This window comes from Bufo gargarizans, chromosome 2 (genome assembly GCF_014858855.1).
Source record: "Bufo gargarizans isolate SCDJY-AF-19 chromosome 2, ASM1485885v1, whole genome shotgun sequence".
NCBI classification, from domain to species: Eukaryota; Metazoa; Chordata; class Amphibia; order Anura; family Bufonidae; genus Bufo; species Bufo gargarizans.
This window is the reverse complement of record NC_058081.1, coordinates 194183940-194205042: the sequence shown is the minus strand read 5'-3', so window position 1 is coordinate 194205042 and position 21103 is coordinate 194183940. Positions and strand designations below refer to the sequence as shown.

Sequence of the window (21103 nt, the reverse complement as noted above, 5' to 3'; positions counted from 1 at the left end):
CTTTTTAGTCATATCAGTGAGTGGCTTAACAACAGAGGAATAATTCAAAATGAACTTTTTGTAAAATGTGTCAAAACCCAAAAACCGCATCAGGAGCTGAACACACACAGATCCAGCCAGAGTTCAGTTTTATGGAAGCAAAGAGGCCAAAATAGGTATTTATTCAGTTATGATGTGTTCCTATTGTTAATAGTGTGATTAGAGCTGTATACTGAACTGGTTATATGTGTGTTTACTTACAGTTCCACCAAATAGCAATCCATACAATTGCAAATACAAATTGCAAGCTACAAATTAAAAGCATACAATTGCAAGCATTCAGATTCCATATTGCAATCCAAATTGCATGCAACCATACTAGATCATAGTCAACCAATCTGCAAATAGTCACTGCTAACTGCATACTGCAAATAGAACTATTAGTTAGACCTCAGATATAGCTTTTAGAAAGATCATAAAGTGCTTAAATAACTTAAAGTGAGAGTACAGATACTGAAGAGAGAAATATATCCACCATTTTATGTTCAATGACAAGAATGAACAGTTGAACCACCATCTTATGCATACCACCATTTTGTGATGCTTTATTCAACACGTATTTTGTACATGGACTATCTGCTGTGGAGGCGGCAGTGTTATATATGAAGAAAAGTTGAAATTAATAAAGAAGTTATTTGAAGCATTTGGTGTGCTCTTTAAACCTACTGTTAGAATGGTGCTAGTGGAATTACAGAGTAATAGACAGTCTGGTTAGACTAAAAGCCAGAGATATCAAAATTATTTTAATGCCACAGCGCAAAAGGCACTTCATAGTGCTGCGCCTGCCACACCACAGGCCATAGCACTAAATGTGCACCTTTCCAAATAGCTGGCCCTGGAAGTGTTGCCATTTAGGCTTGTGGACACTGAGGCTTTCCGCAGCCTGATGGCGGCGGTGGTCCCTCGTTACTCAGTCCCCAGCCACCACTATTTTTCCCAGTGTGCCATCCCCGCCCACTCGCTTGCAGCCCGGGAAGATGGAGGTCTTAACGTCTCTAGCCTGGGCCTGGCTAGGGGACTAGAAGATGAGGCGGCAACGCGGAAGAGTGATCAGCTGGGATCCGGATCTGCGGCTGGTGGGGACACAGCACCCAGGCAGCCAGGTGAGGCCTCTTGGGGAACGCTAGCGCAGTTTGCTGGGGGGGGGCTGGGGGTGTTGGGGGGGTCCCCAGTAGATGTTAGCAGGGGTTTAGGGCAATTGTTGGGGGGGCTGGCAGGTTTGCTTGCGGGATGGGGGATGGGGGGAGCGTCTCCGTTATCAGCGTGGGGGGTGTCTGGGCCCTCTGGGGGAGCGAGTGCGGCTGGGGGGGCCGGTGCGAGTGTGGGGTCGGCGATGGCGTCGGTGCAGACGCAGGCGGGTGGCACGGTGGAGGAGGAGACGGTTCGGATGGACGATAGGGCAAGGGGAGAGGTTTATGTCTGCTTTGAGGGCCCATTGGGGGCACATTTGAAGCAGGAGGTAAGGGAAAAGATTTGGAGGGGGGAGTATGTAGAGATTTTTTTCTTTGCTTCCTTTAGACAAATTTAACCTAGATAGGGTGAGGCGGGATGAGGGTAAGAAGGAGGAGGAAGAGAAGCAAAGGTACCGCCTGATACCGCGGACGTTTGCAAACTGGCTGCAGGCATTCGCGATATTAGCAAGTGTCATTGGGGAAAAGGTGCCGGAGTGCTGTTCGGCGCTGTTTTGTTATTTGGATGCGGTTGGGGAGGCGTACAGGGTGTATGGGGGAATAGCGTGGCTGCGGTACGATGAGCAGTTCCGGCAGCGGAAAGCGGTGCGGCCCGAAATTAAGTGGGATCACAAGGACATAGCTTTGTGGTTGAAGGTTACGGCACCGGTGAGACAGGGCCAGTCCTTTCGGGGGGAGGCAAGTGGTAGCGGGCAGCCCAATGTTGCGTCAGCTTCAGCAAAGGGGTTGTGTTTCGCATTTAATGACGGAACATGTAAATTTGGAGCAAATTGTAAATTTAAACATGAGTGCTCGGTGTGCGGAGGTTCACACGGTGCAGCGCGGTGCTTTAGGGGTAACAGACAGAGGGGGGGGGATTTTAATAGCAAAGGGGGAGACGCCTGTGCGTCTGGGAAGGATGGGCCCGTTTCTAGACAGGTATCCGGATAGGGAGGTGGCAGCTTTGTTGCGGGAAGGTTTTTCAGTTGGTTTTCGGATTCCGTTTGTTCAGTGTGAGGCGGTGTTGGTTAGGAAAAATTTGAGGTCGGCGTTGGAGCATCCGGAGGTGGTGGCTGAGAAACTGAGCAAGGAGGTCAGTCTAGGCAGGATTGCGGGCCCGTTTTCGGCTCCACCATTGCCGAATTTACGGGTATCACCGTTGGGGGTGGTTCCGAAGAAGGAGATGAATAAGTTTCGGCTTATTCATCATCTGCCTTTCCCAAAGGGCTCGTCGGTCAGTGATGGTATAGACCCCGCCTTATGTTCGGTGGTTTATACCTCATTTGATGCGGCAGTGCAGTGGGTTAAGAAGTTTGGGAGGGGGGACGCTGTTAGCAAAGACTGACATTGAGGCTGCGTTTCGGTTGCTGCCAGTTCACCCGGATTGTTTACACTTGTTGGGGTGTTAATGGGGGGGGAGTTTTTTGTGGATAGGTGTCTGCCTATGGGCTGTTCCCTGTCCTGCGCGTACTTTGAGGCGTTTAGCTAATTTTTAGAATGGGCGGTGGCGGATTCGTCTGGGTGTGAGTCCATCATTCATTACCTGGACGATTTCCTCTGTATTGGTCCGTCGGGTTCTAGGGTGTGCGCCTTGTTGTTGCATAAGTTGGAGTCGTTGTTTGGGGTTTTTGGGGTCCCGTTGGCCACGGATAACACGGTGGGGCCGGTTACGGAGTTGAGTTTTTTAGGGATAGTGATTGACACGGATAGGATGGAATGTAGGTTGCCCTTAGATAAGTTGGAGGATTTAAAGGGGGAGGTGGCGAGGGCGTCTCGTTTAAAAAAACTGCAGTTGCGGGAGCTTCAGTCGCTGCTTGGTAAACTCAATTTTGCATGCCGGATCATGCCTATGGGGAGGGTGTTCTGTAGGAGGTTGGCTATGGTGACGGGGGGGGGGGGGGGGGGGGGGTGGTTTCACCACATCAGAATGTGAGTTTAGGGAAGGAGTTGAGAGCGGACTTGAGGGTGTGGAGTTCCTTCTTGGAACGTTATAACGGTTGCTCGTTATTTATGGGTGATGTGGTGAATTCTTTTGATTTTGAGTTGTTTTCGGATGCAGCGGGCAGCGAGGGTTTTGGGGTCTATTGTCGGGGGCAGTGGTGTGCGGACAGTTGGGTGGAACGAGGTTGGGTGAAGAACGTGGCTTTGTTGGAACTGTTTCCCATTGTGGCGGCGGTGGTGTTGTGGGGGGATGTGTTCCGGGATAGAAAGGTTAGGTTTCACTGTGATAACCTGGGGGTGGTGCAGGCGATAAATGGGTTGTCAGGTTCGTCAGAGTTGGTGGTGCGGTTGTTGCCATGGTTGGTGTTGGAGTGTCTGTTGATCAACGCGTGGGTGGTGGCGGTTCATGTGCCGGGAGTGGATAATGGCATAGCTGACTCTCTTTCTCGTTCACAGTGGGACCGTTTCCGGCAGTTGGCTCCAGACGCGGAGGAGTTTAGGAGGGAATGCCCGAGTTGGCTTTGGGAGGTACTGGAAGAACGGTAGCAAGTCTCATTCAGGCATCGCTGGCACCTAGGACGTGGGAGTTGTGTCTGAAAGCGTGGCAGTACTGGGAGGATTGGTGCAGTAAGTTGGGGGTTGGGGAGGGGGAGTTAGAGGTCCCAATGTTGTTGTTTGTGGGTCACTGTAGGGAGGAGGGCTGGTCCGTGGCAAGGATGAATAGCTGCATGGCCGGGTTGGCGTTCGGGTTTAAGTGTAGGCAGAGGCCGGATGTGACTAAGTCGTTTTTGGTGATGCGGGCGTTGAAGGGGTGGCGAAGGGCGTGTACGGGGGGAGATAACCGGAGACCTGTGTCCTTCGGGTTATTGTTGAGGCTGGGGGAGCAGCTGGGGGTAGTGTGTTGTTCTGCCTCAGAGGTTCGGTTGTTTCGGGTGGCCTTTTCATTGGCGTTTTTCGGGGCGTTATGGGTAGGGGAGTTGTGAGTCCGTCAGGTGTGTAGGGCTGTGGGGTTGCAGAGGGCGGATGTGGAGCTCTTCCAAGACAGGCTGGAGTTTGTTATTCGCCGGTCCAAGACGGATGTGGAAGGACGGGGGCGGAGAGTAGTGTTTGGGGTCCCGGATTGCGCCATGTGCCCGGTGGGGAGTTTACGGGATTATTGGGGCGGCAGGAAGAGCGGAATGTTGCCGTTGTTAGTGCATGAGGATGATTCCTTTTTGTCGCGTTTTCAGTTTGGCGGTCTTTTCGAAATGTCTGGTTCAGTTAGGTTTGGGGCCTGATGGGTACTCGTGTCATTCTTTTCGAATTGGGGCGGCAACAGAAGCGGCGAGGTGGGGGTTGGGCGACGAGATTATAAAACGGATTGGGCGATGGGAATCTAGGCGGTTTAGATCATACATTCGATTGCACAGTTTGTAGGGGTATGGCCGGGGGGGGGGGGGGGAGCGGGTAGGATAGGAAGATGGTGTTGGAGACAATGTTATTATTGTTTGTTCTTGGGTTTTGTTTTTCGTTGCAGAGGCAGTGCCGGCCCTAGTGTGGATCCTCGGACATTCCTATGTATTTTGGGGGGCTGTCCGGGCAGCGGTTCGGCCGGATGGTCAGCAGCTGGGGTTCTCGAGGTCCGTGGCGGTGGTGAGATGGCTAGGGCGGAGAGGTATGGTTTGGGCCAGGGTGTTGCCGGAGATTCACAGGTTTGTGAGACAGGATAGGGCACCCAAGGTTCTGGTTTTGCATGTGGGCGGGAATGACCTGGTGGCGCGGCCGTTCCGCAAGCTGCTGCAGGGTATTAAGTTCGACTTGCTGCGGATGTGGGCCTTGTTCCCGTGGATGGTGACGGTCTGGTCGGACATAGTTCCTAGGATGGTGTGGAGGGATGCACGTTCGGTGGTAGGTGTGAACAGGGCACGTGTTAAGGTGAATAGGGCAATGGGTCGGTTCATGGCCAGGAATGGAGCGGTGGCAGTGCGACATTTGGAGCTTGAGAAGGGAGTTGGGGGGGTTCTGGCGGTGCATTTGAATGCAGTGGGATTGGATATGTGGAGCCTTGCAATCCAGGAGGGGATTGAAGTAGCCTTGCGTTTGTGGAGGAACGCGCAGACTTAAGGCGGTCAAGTCTGCGCGTTGGTGGCGGGGGGAGGTCCTTGAAGTTGGTCTGATTCACAGAGGAGGATGCTGGGAGGGCTCCATGGTTGGGGCTGGACTACCAGTGGTGACGGATTTAAAAGGGGCCATTCAGTGGTGCTTCTGAGCTGGAGGGCAACGGCTGGAAGCAAGATGGCTCACCCAGTGGGGTATTTGCGGTTGTTTGGGGGCTTAAAGGACCTCCCCTCGGGGGGGAGACAATTGTTATTTATTATATGTTATGTTTATATGTTAATAAAAGATGGCTGCTGTGGCCGATTTATTCCAAGCTCGGTGTCCGTGTGTCATTTTGGGTCGGCATGTGAGAAGATAAGATATGGGCGGAGGTAGGATACGGGGTTTGGAGGGGAAAGAGTGGGTAGGGATAGGGGTCGGACGGCTGATAACCAATACCACCGTCATGTTTTCTGTGATTTCTGTCATAAATATAGCCATGGACATCTGCATATTTATTCATCATATCGTGCAGGATGTTTTTATCTTAGTTTAAAAGTCTCTAGGAGCAATGGAGGTGTTGCCGTTCTCCTTCCTCCAGTCGTGCCCTGCTCATCTTGGTTGACTTCCAGCCTGGCCCTGACATCGGTGAACATCTAAACACCTGCAAGGTGCCGTTCAGTGTGTGGCGCAGGCGTAGTAAAGGAATTATGCTTGCTGGCTGTGGACTGCCTTACTGAGCTTGTCAGAGCCAGGCAGGATGGCATTCAAGATGAACAGGACACGGCAGGAGGAGAGAGAACAGAACCTCTAGGAGTAGTGGCAATGCCCCTATTGCTCCTAGAGGCTCATTTGCATAAAATAAACGTTCAATTTTCTCTAAAACAGTGGCACCTAGAAAAAAAAGAGGCTAACACTAAGCATACTTCTGATGACAGAAACCCTTTAACAGGAGAGAAAATATTAAGGGTAGATAAAACATTTCCAATTTTTAAATCCACCTTTCGTTTTGTCTTCAAAAACTGCACTAAAGCTCCTGAACATGTGTCGGCACCCTAAATGTTCAGAACTCACTTCCTATAAATCGTTGTGTGCCGTAAAAACTCTCCCAGTCCTGAATTTTGCAGAATTAGGCTACATTCACACGACCGTATGTGTTTTGCAGTCCACAAATTGCTGATCCGCAAAAAAAAGGATGACGTCCGTATGGCATCCGTTTATTTTTTGCAGATCCATTGTAACAATGCCTATTCTTGTCCGCAAAACTGACAAGAATAGGACATGTTCTATCTTTTTTGCGGGGCTACGGAATGGACATACAAATGCGGATAGCACATGGTGTGCTGTCCGCATTTTTTGCTGACTCATTGACATGAATGGGTCCCGATCCTATCCGCCAAAAAAAACGGAACGGACACGGAAACAAAATACGTTCGTGTGTATGAGGCCTAACTTTGAGCATGTGTCAAAAATAAAGAAATTTAGAACAGAAAATGGACATCTATACTTTGCAGGTTGTATTCTTGTATTCATATGTGGCCCTCAAAGTACGCGGGGTGGAAGCTTGTCTTAATAACTGGTCATGAAGAAATACTGAATGAAACAGTGACACTCAGTGGTGTAAACTGAGATCTTGAAAGAGTGATTTTAGGCAGTAAGTATTGTTTCTATACAGCTCATGACCATCTTTAAAGGGAACCTGTCACCTCCTAAAACCATCCCAAGCCGCCAGCAGTACCTGCGTGTAGCCCGCAGTGTGTGTCTGATAATGCCTTGCTTCCTGAAGGCAGATGCAGCAAAAGTACTGAAAACGTTGTTTTATCCCCTGCCCGGAGTGCTTCTCTAGTCATGCTAGAAGTCAAGAGGGCAGCGGCCTCCTTGCTTCAAGTCACGGTAACCACGCCCCTTTCCTGCCCCTTCGCTCTGATTGACAGCGCTTATGCACGAGAGTTCGGCTGCCTTTGCTGGACAGCCGGCTGTCAGTCACAGCGAAGGGGCAGGGAAGGAGACGTGGTTACCGTGACTTGAAGCAAGGAGGCCGCTGCCTCCTTGACTTCAAGCATGTGTGGAGAAAGCGCACCAGGCAGGGGATAAAACAACATTTTCAGTACTTTTGCTGCATCTGCCTTCAGGAAGTCAGCACTAGAGAGGCTTTCAGGCTCTACAGCTACCTGTTCAGGAGATTCAAGTCCTCTGGTGTCTGGGCAGACTTAAAAAGCAGAATCCGGAACTGTGGAAGATTGCACTTGTGTAAGATCTTCCAGACCATGCATGCTGAAACTATGACTAATCGTAACTTACAGATGCAGCAGAGTTAACAGTGACAGCGATAAGGCGTTAACTAAACGTAATAACTCACCAAGTGTGTGTTAATTGCTGCATCCGTAATTCTTCAGTAAAGAACCATCCTGCTGTTAGCTTGACCTCATTATTTCCTGCTCTGCTACACTGCACCAACATCTTCTGCTGCCAAGGGGACACTGTATTGCACCTCACAGCAACCCTCCATACCAAGGGCATCCCAACCAACACTAGCCAGCTGAAACTCAGTGGCAAGGTGTGCCCCAAATGGAAGAAAAGTGCAGCCATCCAAACAGTGCATGGCCTAGGGTGCATCCAAACTGTGTGTACAAATACTCCCATCATTCACACCACCCCTGCAGCTTGCTGCATATGTCAATTAGCAGTGGCAAGGTGGGTTAAGCACACCACTCATGACAGTGCCCAGTTCAGCTGCAACAGATAGACAGTAATTTTGTGAAAAGTACAGCAAGAATAATGTAGGTGATGCACAGAACTGGCTCATGCCCTACAGTGCCAGGTACTAATATTGTAATGCCAGGACCAGTAAAAGGTCTTCTTTAAGCTTATTTAAAGGAAACCTGTCATCAACTTTATGCTGACCTCACTGAAAGCATAAAATAGTGACAGAAATGCTGATGTCAGCGGTGTGTCACTCATGAGCTAACAGTAAGTGGCTGCTGAGAACCAGCATCATAATCATTGCAGCACAGGCCTTGAAAAGAGTCAAATCTACCTGAGAAGAGTCCTGGTTATTCATATCTCCTGCTCTCTCACCCATCTGCTGATGATTGGCAGTTCTCTCCTAGAGAGAAAGGGAGAAAACTAGGTAGAAGACTGTCAGCCATCAGCAGGTGGGCAAGGAGAGCAGGGATTCATGGATAACCAGGACTCTTCTCAGGTGGCCGGGACTCTTTTCCAGGCCCAGTCTGCAATGATTGTGATGTTGGTTCTCGGCAACCACTTACTTTTAACTTTTAAATGACAGACCGCTGAAATCAACACACCTGTCTCTACTTTATTCTGCTGTTAGTATGGGCAGCGTAAAGTTGATGAGAGGTTCCCTTTAACCAAACAGCAACTCACTGACTAGTATGATTAAATGCAATGACCATGGCACGTATAGTTAAGGAAAAATAATGAATTAATTTTGAGAGTCAGAACCATGATGCATTGTTGTTGGGTGCCAAATTCTCTTTAATTTAGTATGGTAAAGTATAGTTACTCCAATGTTCTACAAAAAGCTGCCTTGTATAAGTGACCATAAATATAATTTTCTAACCAGATTTAAAGGGAACCTGTCACCTGGATTTTTGGTATAGAGCTGAGGACATGGGTTGCTAGATGGCCACTAGCACATCCGCAACATCCAGTCCCCATAGCGTTGTGTGGTTTTATTGTGTAAAAAAAACGATTTGATACATATGCAAATTAGCATAAAAGAGTCATATCTTACTTGTGTGACCAGAGAAGAGTCATATTTTCAAGCTCTGACTCATCTCAGGTTAATTTGCATATGTATCAAATCTTTTTTTTTACACAATAAAAGCACACAGAGCTATGGGGACTGGGTATTGCAGATGTGCTAGCGGCCATCTAGCAACCCATGTCCTCAGCTCTATACCCAAAATCCAGGTGACAGGTTCCCTTTAAGGTAAATGTGAAATAACCGTCTAATTTCTCATCCAAGGGGAGTACATTTTAAAGGGGTTGTTCCTCTCTGGGAACCTTTTCTGCAGACCACAGATTGTGGCTTGACTCGTGGTGGAAATCATACTTACCTGATGCCCGCCACTGGTTTCTGGCTCCATCATTTCCCCTTGGACACCAAAGGTCCTGAGTCTCCCTACATGAACATCTGGTTTGGCGTAAGTCATAAGGCTGCCACAGCTAATGAGCAGCCACAATGGTGACAAGTCATATGACCCAGTGACATGACGCATGGGTGGCATGTTACCGCTGTGTTCAGTCATTGGCTGCAGCAGTCATATGGCTTACATAAATCCAGATGTTGACATGGGGCGACCCAAGACCTGCAGTGCCTGAGGGAGATTGATGGAGCCAGAACCCAATGGAGCGGATCAGGTAAGTATGATTCCCACCGCAGGTCCGGCCATGTGTGGGGGTCTGCAGAAAATGTCCCCAGGGGTTAATAACCTCTTTAAGAATATGTCCTACATTATCTGGATCACTAGTAACTCACAGGCAGAACTCTTAAATAAGGTTTCACGCTCAAGCATTTAACAATTACTGTCTTTTACAGGCTTTTTGTATTTGCAAAAAACATCCATGAACTTGTGGCATTCTTTGGGGTGGCTTTTTTTAAGAGAGGTTTTTGCAAGAGAGGTTATAGTGTCAACCCACCCTAAAGCCTGATTCACACATCCGTGTCCGTGCTCAAATCCGTGAGCAGGTGGTCAGTGTTGCATCTGTGAAGCTGTCCGTGAAGGATCCGTGTTGGGTCCATGTGTCCATTTTTCGCTGTCCGTGTTGCATCCGTGTTTCAGTGATACTGAACAGCTGAAAATTTTCAAAGAATCTCTTCTTAATGATCCGTGAAACACGGATGCAACACGGATGGCATCTGTGGTTTTCACGGACCCATAGACTATAATGGGAGTGATGGATCCGTGAATACAGACAAAATAGAGCATCCGTGCTACAAACACGAATCCACGAACCGTGCTAAAACACTGATGTCTGAATACACACATTAAAATAATGGGGACGTGTGCTGTCCGTGAAACACTGACACGTGAATGAGATTTAATAGTAGTATATATGAAAGGCATAAGGTAACAAAATTTTTCAAACTCACTTTAATAGCACTCCATATCTTTTATTACGAAAATCACGATACTCATACCATGGCTGAACCCGAAGACGTTCAGGATGTATCCCTTCCACAAGGAATAATGCAGCAGCATCCTCTGGATGCTGAATGTAGACACTGTTCTGTGTTCCCAGAGTCTCCCTGTGTAAAGAACACAAGCATGTCATATAGGTTTTCACAAATGTCCTTTGATGGCATAGAGAAACTACAAATATATAGAATGATGCTCTGCTTTGTGCGATATATAAAGCAGACAGGCATTGATATGTCATTTCTTGTTACTTGGACTATAATTAATGAGGATCTTTCACCGGATTTTATTAATTGAGATAAGTACCTGTACTTGCAGGGTACCCCCGCTGATGCTGCCACCTTGCCTGTTTTGTTCAAATAGCACTCCTAGGCTGCGCAGTGCCCCCCAGTATTTTCCCGGCTCAGTATGCTAATACTGAGCATCGGAGAGCAACGGGGAGGAGACTCAGTCTTTCTCTGTGGGCGTATCCTTCTCCCCTGGCTGTAGCGCTGTCCAATCGCAGCGCAGAACGTCACAGCCAGGCTTTGATGCTCTCCGATGCGATTGGACAGTCTCCTCCCCATTGCTTCGATGCTCAGTATTAGCATACTGAGCGTGGAAAATACAGGGGGCACATCGCGGCATAGGAGCGCTATTTTATATTAAAACAAAACAGGCAAGGTACCCCGCAAGTACAGGTACTTATCTCAATTAATAAAATCCGGTGAAAGGTCCTCTTCAAGGAGGGTAGGAGAATGAGGGATTTATTGCAGTTACAGTAGAAGCTGCTGTGGGGGTTACGAAGAGAACAAGGTTGTGTGTAGTGCAGGACTTGCACTTAGGGCTCATGCACATGGCCGTTGCCCAGCCACGCCCGTATTGTGGCCCGCAATATACGGGTGCCAGCTGCGTGCACACCATATCACAGATGCAGACACATTCACTTGAATAGGTCTGCAACCTGGAAGGAGCAGTGCGGAACGGAGCAACGGAACCCTATGGAAGCACTACAGAGTGCTTCCGTGTGGTTTCTGTCTGTGCCTTCGCACCGCTAAAAAATAGCACTTTTTTTTGTTGTTGCAGAAGGATGATGGACCCACTCAAATTGAATGGGTCTGTGGCAGTCACATGGATGTTGCCCATGCAGCAGTCCATGACCATTATTATCCAGGTACGCAGACCACTGGTATTTATTGTGCAATTTGTAGTCAGAGAGAAGAAGACTTACACGAGTAGGGAAAAAGCTAGATAAGTTGCACTATGGAATTTAGTATAGTCTGGACTGGGAGGCATTAAACAGTATATTAGAATCAGCTTGACTTGGTAAAAATGCTGTAGCGGCAATTTATTAACAATACACTGTTACCAAAATTATATATATATATATATATATATATAAATATATATATAATTAATTTCCCCATTTGTCTCCATGACACCACATCCTGAGACTGACTTACTCTGATAGGACAGGAAAAAACACAGAGAGGTTAAAAACCCCACCCTTTCCCTTCATTGCCAGTGTTTTTTTCTGTCCTGCCAGGGAAGGAAGACTGGAGAGGTGCTGGGAGCTCTATGGGGTTCCTGGCAGTATTGTTCTTGGCGCATCTTCTATACAGACCGGAGGTCAGTTCCGGCGGTTCGGCTCTCTCTCCTCCTGCAAAGGTCTGTGCCTGGGCCACTGCTGGTGTTGGTGGCCCCGGCGAAGTTCCCTCCTGCGTCGCTCCAGGCTGGCTATATGCGGAGTTGTAGGGCGGTTGGAGCAACGCTAGGAGACGCTTCCCTCCAGCCGCCGGGTGATGACGCCAGATGCTGAGGGGGCGTAGCTTGGCGTCATGACATCAGTCGCCAAGTGCCCGTGGCTTAGAGGTATGGCATCGGGCGCCAAAGGGGCATGGCTTAATGTCATGATGTCACGCCAGTGCATGCCCAGTGGAATAAAAAGGGCAATATGCCGGCTAAAGATGGCGCCCAGCTTTTCACCCCTGCTTCTGCCTCTGGCGATTTTGGTGGACGGGACCTGCTGAACAGGAGTGCCCCTACCACACCTGGCTCAGGATCGGAGCGTCCTTCTAGCCAGGGTTCTGTGACTAGCCTGTGTCAGGCATCCTCCTTTGTGATGTTGCCCTGTGGTGGCTGACCCTTCCCTCACTTATATGTTTCAGGGAAAAAAGGAGTCTTCCTCTTCGGTTAAGGGTAGGACCAGGAAGTGCGGAGTGTGTTTTAAACGTCTGCCCTCTTCTGGTTCTAAACCGCTGTGCAAGGAATAACAGCAATGGAGTGGAGCGCAGACATAGCGGAGTGCGCTTTGACTTTGGTGGAAGTCTTTAGGCTAGGAAGGGGTTAAGGTTTGAAAGTAGGTTGGGGGAGGAGTGAGGTTTCGCAGGCAGTATATAGGGTCTGGGGAAGTGGTTTGGTACACAGGCGTCAGTGCAAGGCAGAGTGTTTCCCGCCCTCCCGCCCTTATTTTGGTTGATGGGGGTAAGCGTGTTGGTGGACTTTGGGCTGATTGATATGAGATCCTGGGGGAGCAATACAATGGTTTAAGAGATGCAGGACATGTTGGAGCCTGTATCTCATGTGGTTTGTGAATGCCGAGGATGGGGCTCCTGTTTGGGCTAAAAGGTCTACAGGAGGAGATACTTGGATACTTCAAGGATTTGGTGCCCTTGGGTCGGTGAGTGCGGCCAAGGGTAATTTTGAAGTATAAGGAGAGATGGTTACGGAAGATACCGCTTGTTTGGGTTGCCCTCCAGGATCCTTGTTACGGTACAGTGGTTCATAATGTTCTTATTCTAGGACTCCTCTCATCCTGCATTCCTGCGGTTGCCTGGGCACAATACCACATGAGACCTCTACAGGACCTTATCCTCAGGAATTGGAACAGGTCACAATTCACCCTGGACCAGAAAATAGCGTTGAACAGGGAGGTAAGAAGCTCAGAGACAAGAGTCTACAGATGGGGGTCTTCTGGAATCAGGAAGAGGTTTTCTCGCTGACAACAGACTGGAATCTGTTGTCAGCAAGAGCTGGGGCGCTCTTACAGCCACAAGCTCCTTTCAGGGAACTTGGACCGAACCTCTGAGGATGTTTTCCAATTACATGGAACTTCTGGCGATTTAGGAAGTTCTAAAAGCATCACAGACCCATTCACAAAACCGTCATGTACTGTTCCACTCGGACAACTCCACAGCAGTGGCTTTCATCCGTCATCAGGGAGGAACAAGGCACAGTCATCTTCAGGGTCTCTCAAGACAGATATTCTCATGGGCAGAGAAGAATGTAAGATCGCTTGCAGCAGTGCACCTAAAAGGCTCTCTCAACCTAAGAGCAGATTTTCTTAGTCGACAGAGATTGGATCCAGGCAAGTGGTCTCTTTCTCAAACAGCCTTTCAGAGGATCCAGTTTCATTGGGGCAACCCGGATCTGGATCTGTTCACCTCAAACAAAAATCACAAGGTGCCGCCTTACTTCTCCCTGAATCCAAGGAATCCCTGCGTAGCAGTAGACGCCTTCGTCCAGAATTGGACGTCGGGCCTCATTTATGCTTTTCCACCAATTCCGATGATTCCGAAGGTTCTACAGTTATTCCAGACCGAGGAATGTACCCTGATCCTGGTGCTTCCCTTCTGGCCCAGAAGAGGCTGGTTCTGTCTCCTGAGATCCCTCAGCCGGGAAGTTCCAATCCTGTTTTCCCCGACGGAAGACCTCCTAACACAGGGTCCAATCTGCCACCTGAACCCCAAGCATCTCAATCTATCAGCTTGGTTACTGAACAATCCATCCTCTTAGGTAGAAGTCTATCCCATAGGGTGGTGGATACCTTAATGCTCAGAAGAAAGTCCAATACCTCTATAGCATATCTTAAGGTCTGGAAGAAGTTTGCCTTGTGGAGTGGTGACAGGTTTAACCAGTCTTTTCCCAATATCCCTCTTATTCTGGAATTTCTCCAGGATGGGTTGGATATGGATCTCTCCCCAAACACGCTAAGAGTACAGGTGTCTGCCCTTGGTGCCCTCTATAATACTAGTCTTTATGAGGTTTCCTGGATTTCCAGATTCCTGAAAGCGGCCGAAAGGTTGAAGCCTAGAATTAAGAATATGGTGGCTCCATGGAATCTAAATACGGTTCTTTTAGGGTTATCGGATTCCCCATTTGAACCCCTTAATACCCTGTCTATCAAATGGATTACTCTCAAAACCATTTTCTTAGTAGCAATATCCTCTGCGAGGAGAGTATGTGAGCTCCAGGCCCTGTCCATCCAGGAGCCCTTCCTTCTTAGAAGATAAGCTAATTTTTAAACTAGACCCCAATTTCCTACCTAAGGTAGTATCGACTTTCCACAGATCCCAAGATATAGTCATTCTCTCATTCTGTGCCAATCCTAGGAATGAGCAGGAAGAGACATTTCATCATCTAGACGTGAGAAGGGCCGTTCTTCATTATATTGAAGTTACTAAAGAATCGAGTATTGACAAGAACCTGTTTATACAGTTTTTGGCCCTAACAAAGGCAAAAAAGCGGCTAAGAGCTCCATTTCGCGTTGGATAAGGAGTGCAATTACGAAGGCATATTCTGCCTCCAGTAAAGAACCTCCCCCTTCTCTTAGAGACCATTCAGTGAGAGCAGTTTCCACCTCCTGGGTCGAAAGGGCCTCTGCCTCCCTGGAGCAGATATGCAGGGCGGCCATGTGGAAGAGGGCCCATATCTTTACTAAACATTATAGGCTGGACGTATTTGCCAATGAGCATATGGCCTTTGGAAGCAAGGTCCTGGGTGCTGTAGTCCCACCCCCGAGTTGTTCACTTTGTTAGTTCTCAGGATGTGGTGTCATGGAGATGACTGGGGAAATGAGTATTACACTCACAGGTAATACGGTTTCCTGGAAGTCTCCATGACACCACATATTTCCCGCCCATTTTATTATTTTCAAAATTCTTAACCTTATCCTGGTTTCCATTAAAATACACTGGCGATGAGGGGAAGGGGTGGGGTTTTTAGCCTCTGTGTTTTTTCCTGTCCTATCAGAGGAAGTCAATCTCAGGATGTGGTGTCATGGAGACTTCCAGGAAACCGGATTACCGGTGAGTGTAATACTCATATATACACCTTGAAACATTGTTACCAAGAATCCAACATGTAATCTGTGACTCGAAGGGATCCTAGAAGGCAATCCGAGTAAAATTATATTCGCCACTTGCGAACCTCCCCATATAATCCAGAACTTGAATCGAACTTTAATCCAACTTTACCCTCGGACGCACTCTCCGACCCCAGGGCACCAACTCCTCGCAATTTATACCCCTGCGGGGCTATTAGCCCAAACAGGATCCCCCAGTTTTCCATTCACTACCACCTCCTAGATGCTCGCCAAAAAGAGAGAGAGCCATGCACCTATTCCAAGTTTTGCCTCCCAGGATCCCCCTTTTACCTGCCACCAGACGAACATAGGGGTTACCTCACCTATACTCGTCCCTCCACACCTTAAAAGCCATTTCCAAACCATTCTGCAAACCCAACGTCCACAAATCAATCCCCACATCATTCAGATGAACCCCGGCCCGCCGCAAGAACATTGTAGATGCCACCTCTAAATCCTTATGGCTCACCACAAAACCACCCTCTCGCCTAACAAAACAACCTACCTCCCTGTTTATTTTAGCCCGAGCCTTATTCAGTTTTTCAACAGACCTTGCAGACCGCCAACTCAGTCGTGCCACAATATCGGAGCAAACCACTAACAAGGAAGGAAAGTCTGCCCACAACCGCAGCAAATCTAACTTGACATCCCTAATGATGTCTCTAGAGCGCCGGATGCCCAAGTCATTCCCTCCCGCATGCAACACAACAATGTCTGGAGGACCATCCAAGGAAACATAAAAACAAAACTCGGGGAGCACTCGTCCCCACAACAATCCGCGTAAGCCAATACAACGAACCTGCAATTCGCTAGCATCAAAACCCAACTGCCTTCTATTCCTACGCTCAGCTCTTCAGGGCCCCCAAAACATGTATGAATGACCGAAAATCCAAGTTAGACACGTGGCCGTCCCTGCAAAATAAATGATTACACGGAATCAGAACATGCTGCCACAACCAATACCTTCTTCTGTACACCAAACACAAACCACTAAAGACCTCCATTCCCCGCCTCACACCGGGCCAGCAAATAAGGACAGATATATGCCCGAAAACAAATAAACCCATGCGACCGCCGCATCAAATGACGCGTACGACACAGAACAGAGCTTCTGATCAATACCATCGTTTACTGAGCTACCCGCTGGGGAGGACAAATGATGAATGAGCCGAAACTTGTTCGGCACTAGCCCTAACGACGATACGCGCAACCCCGGCAACGACATTTCCCAAAACGGTCCCGCAACACGACCTGCCTGCACCTCTTTTCCAATCTATTACTCCACCCTCACTCCCTCACTGGTGTCTGACTTCTTTTGCGCAATCCCATGTCCCTTCCCCTTACCCCACTTGAAACACCGCACAAGGCTATGGGACCCCAGCATCCTTTTTTACCGCCAGAAGGTACCTCTGCCATTGAAGCTCCCCCTGACGCCCCTCGGAAGGGCTGCCCACCCCCCTTCGGAGCTGCCATCAACCGCATCAACAAGCTAATATATTTATGATCCCGCCGAATACTCAGCCAGATCGCCTTGCGCTGACGGAACTGCCCGTCGTATCTCAGCCACACTACCCCCCCCATATACCCTGTACGCCTCACCTATGGAATCCATATGGCCAAATAGCAATGTTCCGGTGCTTTTTCCCCAACAACACTCACAAGATTGCAAATCCCTGCAACCAATTCATAAACGTGCGTGGTATCAAACGATGCCGACGCCGCTCCTCCTCCCCCTTCTTACTCTTCTCTGGCTGCGCCCTATACAGATTAAACTTCTTCAATGGAAGGAGCGAAAAGATCTCTACATATAAATCTTTTCCCTCACCTTCAGTGTGCCCCGAGCTGCCCTTCAAAACACACGTATACCTCTCCACCCCCGGACCACCGACTGCTGTAGTCACCCCCTGCCCAGCCAACACTGGCGATGGCCAAACTGCCGCCGGCGCCATCCCAGACCCTACCCATGCCAACAACGCCACAAGCCCCTCCAGCAATTCCCGCACTGACCGATCCCCCCCGGACCACTGCCGGCGTACCACATCTTCACCATCTTCTGAATCGTGAGTCCATTCACCATCCTCCGCAGACCGCTGAAACGGCGACTCGCCTCCGGGTACAATTGGCACGTGTGCAGCAACCTCTTCTCCGTGCATTTATGGCCCACATAGGGGGTGGAGCCGCCTCATCCTCACTCCTCACTCTCAGCCACACTTCCCTCCGGCCATCAGCAGGTGGCCTCAGCGCATCACCAAGTTCTGTGCCTCCCTGCCCATCTCCCCGGCCATCCAAGATGGACGCCACGCTTCTCCTAGACTTTGAGCCAGCTTGCCGTTCCTGCGCTACCTTCCTGCCTCTGGATAAGTTCACAGTACGCTCCCTGTCCGGTTAGGGAGACAGGAGGAGGATGGACCCATCCCTCTCCCGCCAAGTCTGGCTACCAAGCGGTATTCCTCCCCGTGCGGCTGCGAGCAGCGTTGCTTCCACTACTGCGCTGCCGCACAGGAGGATCCCTAAGGGGGCTCCCTAAGCATCGCCGTATTCGGGGAGCCATTTCCGGGCTCAGACGCTCAGGAGGCCTAGACCTCTTTGGCTGCTCCCTCCTAACTGGGGCCAGCTCTACTGACTTACCACTTCTCAATGCTGCCTGCAAGGTCTCCTGGACCCAGTCCGGCCCTCAATCAGCCACCGCTGCCCTAATCTCAGCTATCAGTTGCTCCAGAAATGTCATGACATCCGATTAACCAACGTTTGCACCACGTCCTAACTCTCAAAAAGCCCCTCCCTGTCCTGCCTTATATATCTGGCGCGAAAAGCACGCTCCCCCCTTACTGCTCACCCCTCCCTGCTTCACCCAACTCAAAAATTAACCCTTTATGCCACAGCTTTCCACCAGAATCGAGCTGCATTTCACTACGGCTGCGCCCCGCTCCTCTGCTATTCTTTTCATCTGGAAAAAGCAGGAGGTGGACAGAGCTTGAAAATAAGTTGTTGAGAAGCACTTGTTATGCTGTAAGGGATAGTAATTGTTAGGCTCTGCTCACATTGCATTTGATTGGGGATATTCCCCAACATATTCCTCCTGCCAGAGTATTGTATAGTTATACAGTGGTATGCATCAACCACAATGCAAAACAAAAGAATGGCGCATGGTAGATATTTGTTTGCAGTGGTCCACTGTACAGTACTGTGCAATCTGCTGCGCTCTCCTATACAAAAAGATATGACAACGAATGCCATTCCAATGAATACAGATGGGAGGAGTGGCAATATGCTAAATGTGGTCACCAAATGCTGTGAACATAGCCTTGGTTTGAGTAGATGAAAATGGTGAAAAGATTATGGGCCAGATTACACTTACATCTTACTCCACTTTTACATATGTCCAGTCACTTTTGGCTAAGTCAGATTTATTAATGGTCCTTTAATACTGTGATCAATGTGGTTTGACTGTAGCAGTTTATTCTTCAGTAAGCGGCTTTAGAAAAGTCGCACCACTTTACAAAAAAGTCAAATGTTCTATTAAAAAGTCACATAAGATAAGCATGGACCTCGCTGGAGTGAAATTGCGCAATTTTTTGCGACTTTTTAAATTGTCGCAATAATAAATCTGTCTAGAGATTCATTTACATAAGAAAACACGCCCACTTTCAGAAAACTGGCAAGCATAGCGCAGATCTAATAAAAGTCGCACATTTTTGCCCAGTTTTAGCGATTTTCGACTTTTTCACTCCATTATTTTGACTTGAGCTAATGATAAATCTGGCCCTATGACTTCTGTTTTATATTCTAAGTTTAAATTCTGTCAGTTCATGCTGCCTGAACTGACAGAATTTCAGTTAAACATAAGGAGAAGTGTCCACTTGCTGGCTCCTGGGTGGTTCCTCTCTGGCCACTGGCTGGCTTTTACTTGACTTTTCACCAACCAGCTTGATTGACAGTTATGTCAATCAAGCTGAGGTATGCAATAAGAAGCTGGCAGGAGCTGGCTGTGTGACTCCTTCCTCGTTTTTTACTCATCTTTACATTATTTTTTCTCTGAAGAACCGCAGCACATACAATGTGCAATACAGTTGTTTACAATAAAGGGCTTGGCGGTATTTCATACTGCCTGTGCTTCAGGCAGCATGAATCTCCTGAGAAGTTCCCTTTAAGGAAGAGGATGACCAAATATATGAAATATCTTCTATAAGAATGCAAGGCAAAAAAAGAGTACAGGTTGGGGTCTGAACAACAGATTTGAGCATTGCCAGTATATAAGTGGTATTGGTTAGATGTAGAATTCAGAAGGGGCCCAGGAGCAGATCTCTGAATACAAGAAACAGAAAATGGATGAAGATATAAGACAGTGTAGTTTTTTAACCACATGCCCTTAATGTTTGCATGGAAACATCAGCAGAGCACACCTACTACAAATGTAGTCTCTCAGCCTGTGTAAAAGGGCCTTTAGTGTGAGCTTCTATCTAGACATATTTCCTGTGACAGATTTGCAGTTTCAACATACACAATGCCTCTGGTCATACTCTTTAAGGACCATTCCTCAACAATACAATTGTTCAATGAAAAGGGGTTGTATAAGATTAGAAACAGGGTTAGAAAAAGGGTCTACTTTTATTTCCTGAAATAAAAGCAGTATTGTACATAGACTGTGCCTGGCAGGACAGCTCAGTCCCATTAATCTGAATATGCACTATAGGGCCCAGCTCATGGACAAGTGTGACGTCTCATACTTCCCCTTTAATGTAGTTAGATGGGCATTGCATGTCATTGTGCTCCTCTACAATACAGTGACACATTTTCACCACTGAACATATTAAGAGATATCTGCTATATCTCGTATCCTCCTGTGACAGCAGTCATGATTCTTTATAAGACAAGTGCTGTAATTATATAAAGCTGTTTCCCATTATACTGATCTTTTCAGTCTGTACAGGTTTAATTTAATAATTATTTTGTCGAAATAATAACAAAATACATATGTTCTAAAATATATGCATATTTGCTCTTTCACTGTAATGTCCCATTATCACAGTGATAAGATAATACTGTAACTTGTATCTACTTTTCATACCTGTAAATAGGTCCAAAACGTTGGTAATTTTCCACCATGAGATGATGAATATTCTTAAATCCGTCCTTTTTCCAGAAATGGTACAAGCTACTCCATCCTTTCTTCCAGTCACCAGGCAGTTGGTCATAAGTCAAAGGAGTTGCCGATGTTTGGTGAGAGGCCACAGCAGAGCCTTCACTGACCACTGAGTGGTAGTTCAGCAACCCAGTGGAAGAAGGAAGAATACACAGCCTTCGAGAGAGCAACATGGTGTCTGTTGGTCATAGGGCATGGGGGCCTCCTCTTATAAAGCTGTAGAAAACATGAAGGACACAAGGAGGAGAATGAGGGACATGGCCATGAGCACAGGGAGATTTCAGTGTTAACAGCTGTACACACAGAAGGAGAGATTTTTTTTTTTTAAAGGAGAATCTGTAATAGAGTTTTATGCAGGAAAAAAATTAATAATCAGAATCGAAAGCTTTCAAGGTAGCTTGATGTAATATTAAGAATGATTAACGGTGCAGATATAGTGATGAATATA

At 48.0% G+C, this 21103-nt stretch overlaps 1 protein-coding gene across 2 annotated transcripts in view; it reads right to left on the bottom strand.

Moving 5' to 3' along the window:
- The window catches only part of LOC122929707 (cholesterol side-chain cleavage enzyme, mitochondrial), an 80679-nt gene extending 59851 nt beyond the window's left edge, over nucleotides 1-20828 (bottom strand). Inside the window, exons 1-2 of one of the 2 annotated variants that reach the window (XM_044283365.1) lie at nucleotides 20581-20828; nucleotides 10345-10500 (exon numbers count right to left, since the gene is read on the bottom strand). In XM_044283365.1, coding sequence (XP_044139300.1) covers nucleotides 10345-10500; nucleotides 20581-20828 — 404 coding nt within the window. Of the gene's footprint in view, nucleotides 1-10344; nucleotides 10501-18140; nucleotides 18259-20580 lie in introns of those variants that run through there. The other variant, XM_044283366.1, reaches the window with a different exon arrangement.
- Between the last annotated feature and the right edge of the window lie 275 nt (nucleotides 20829-21103).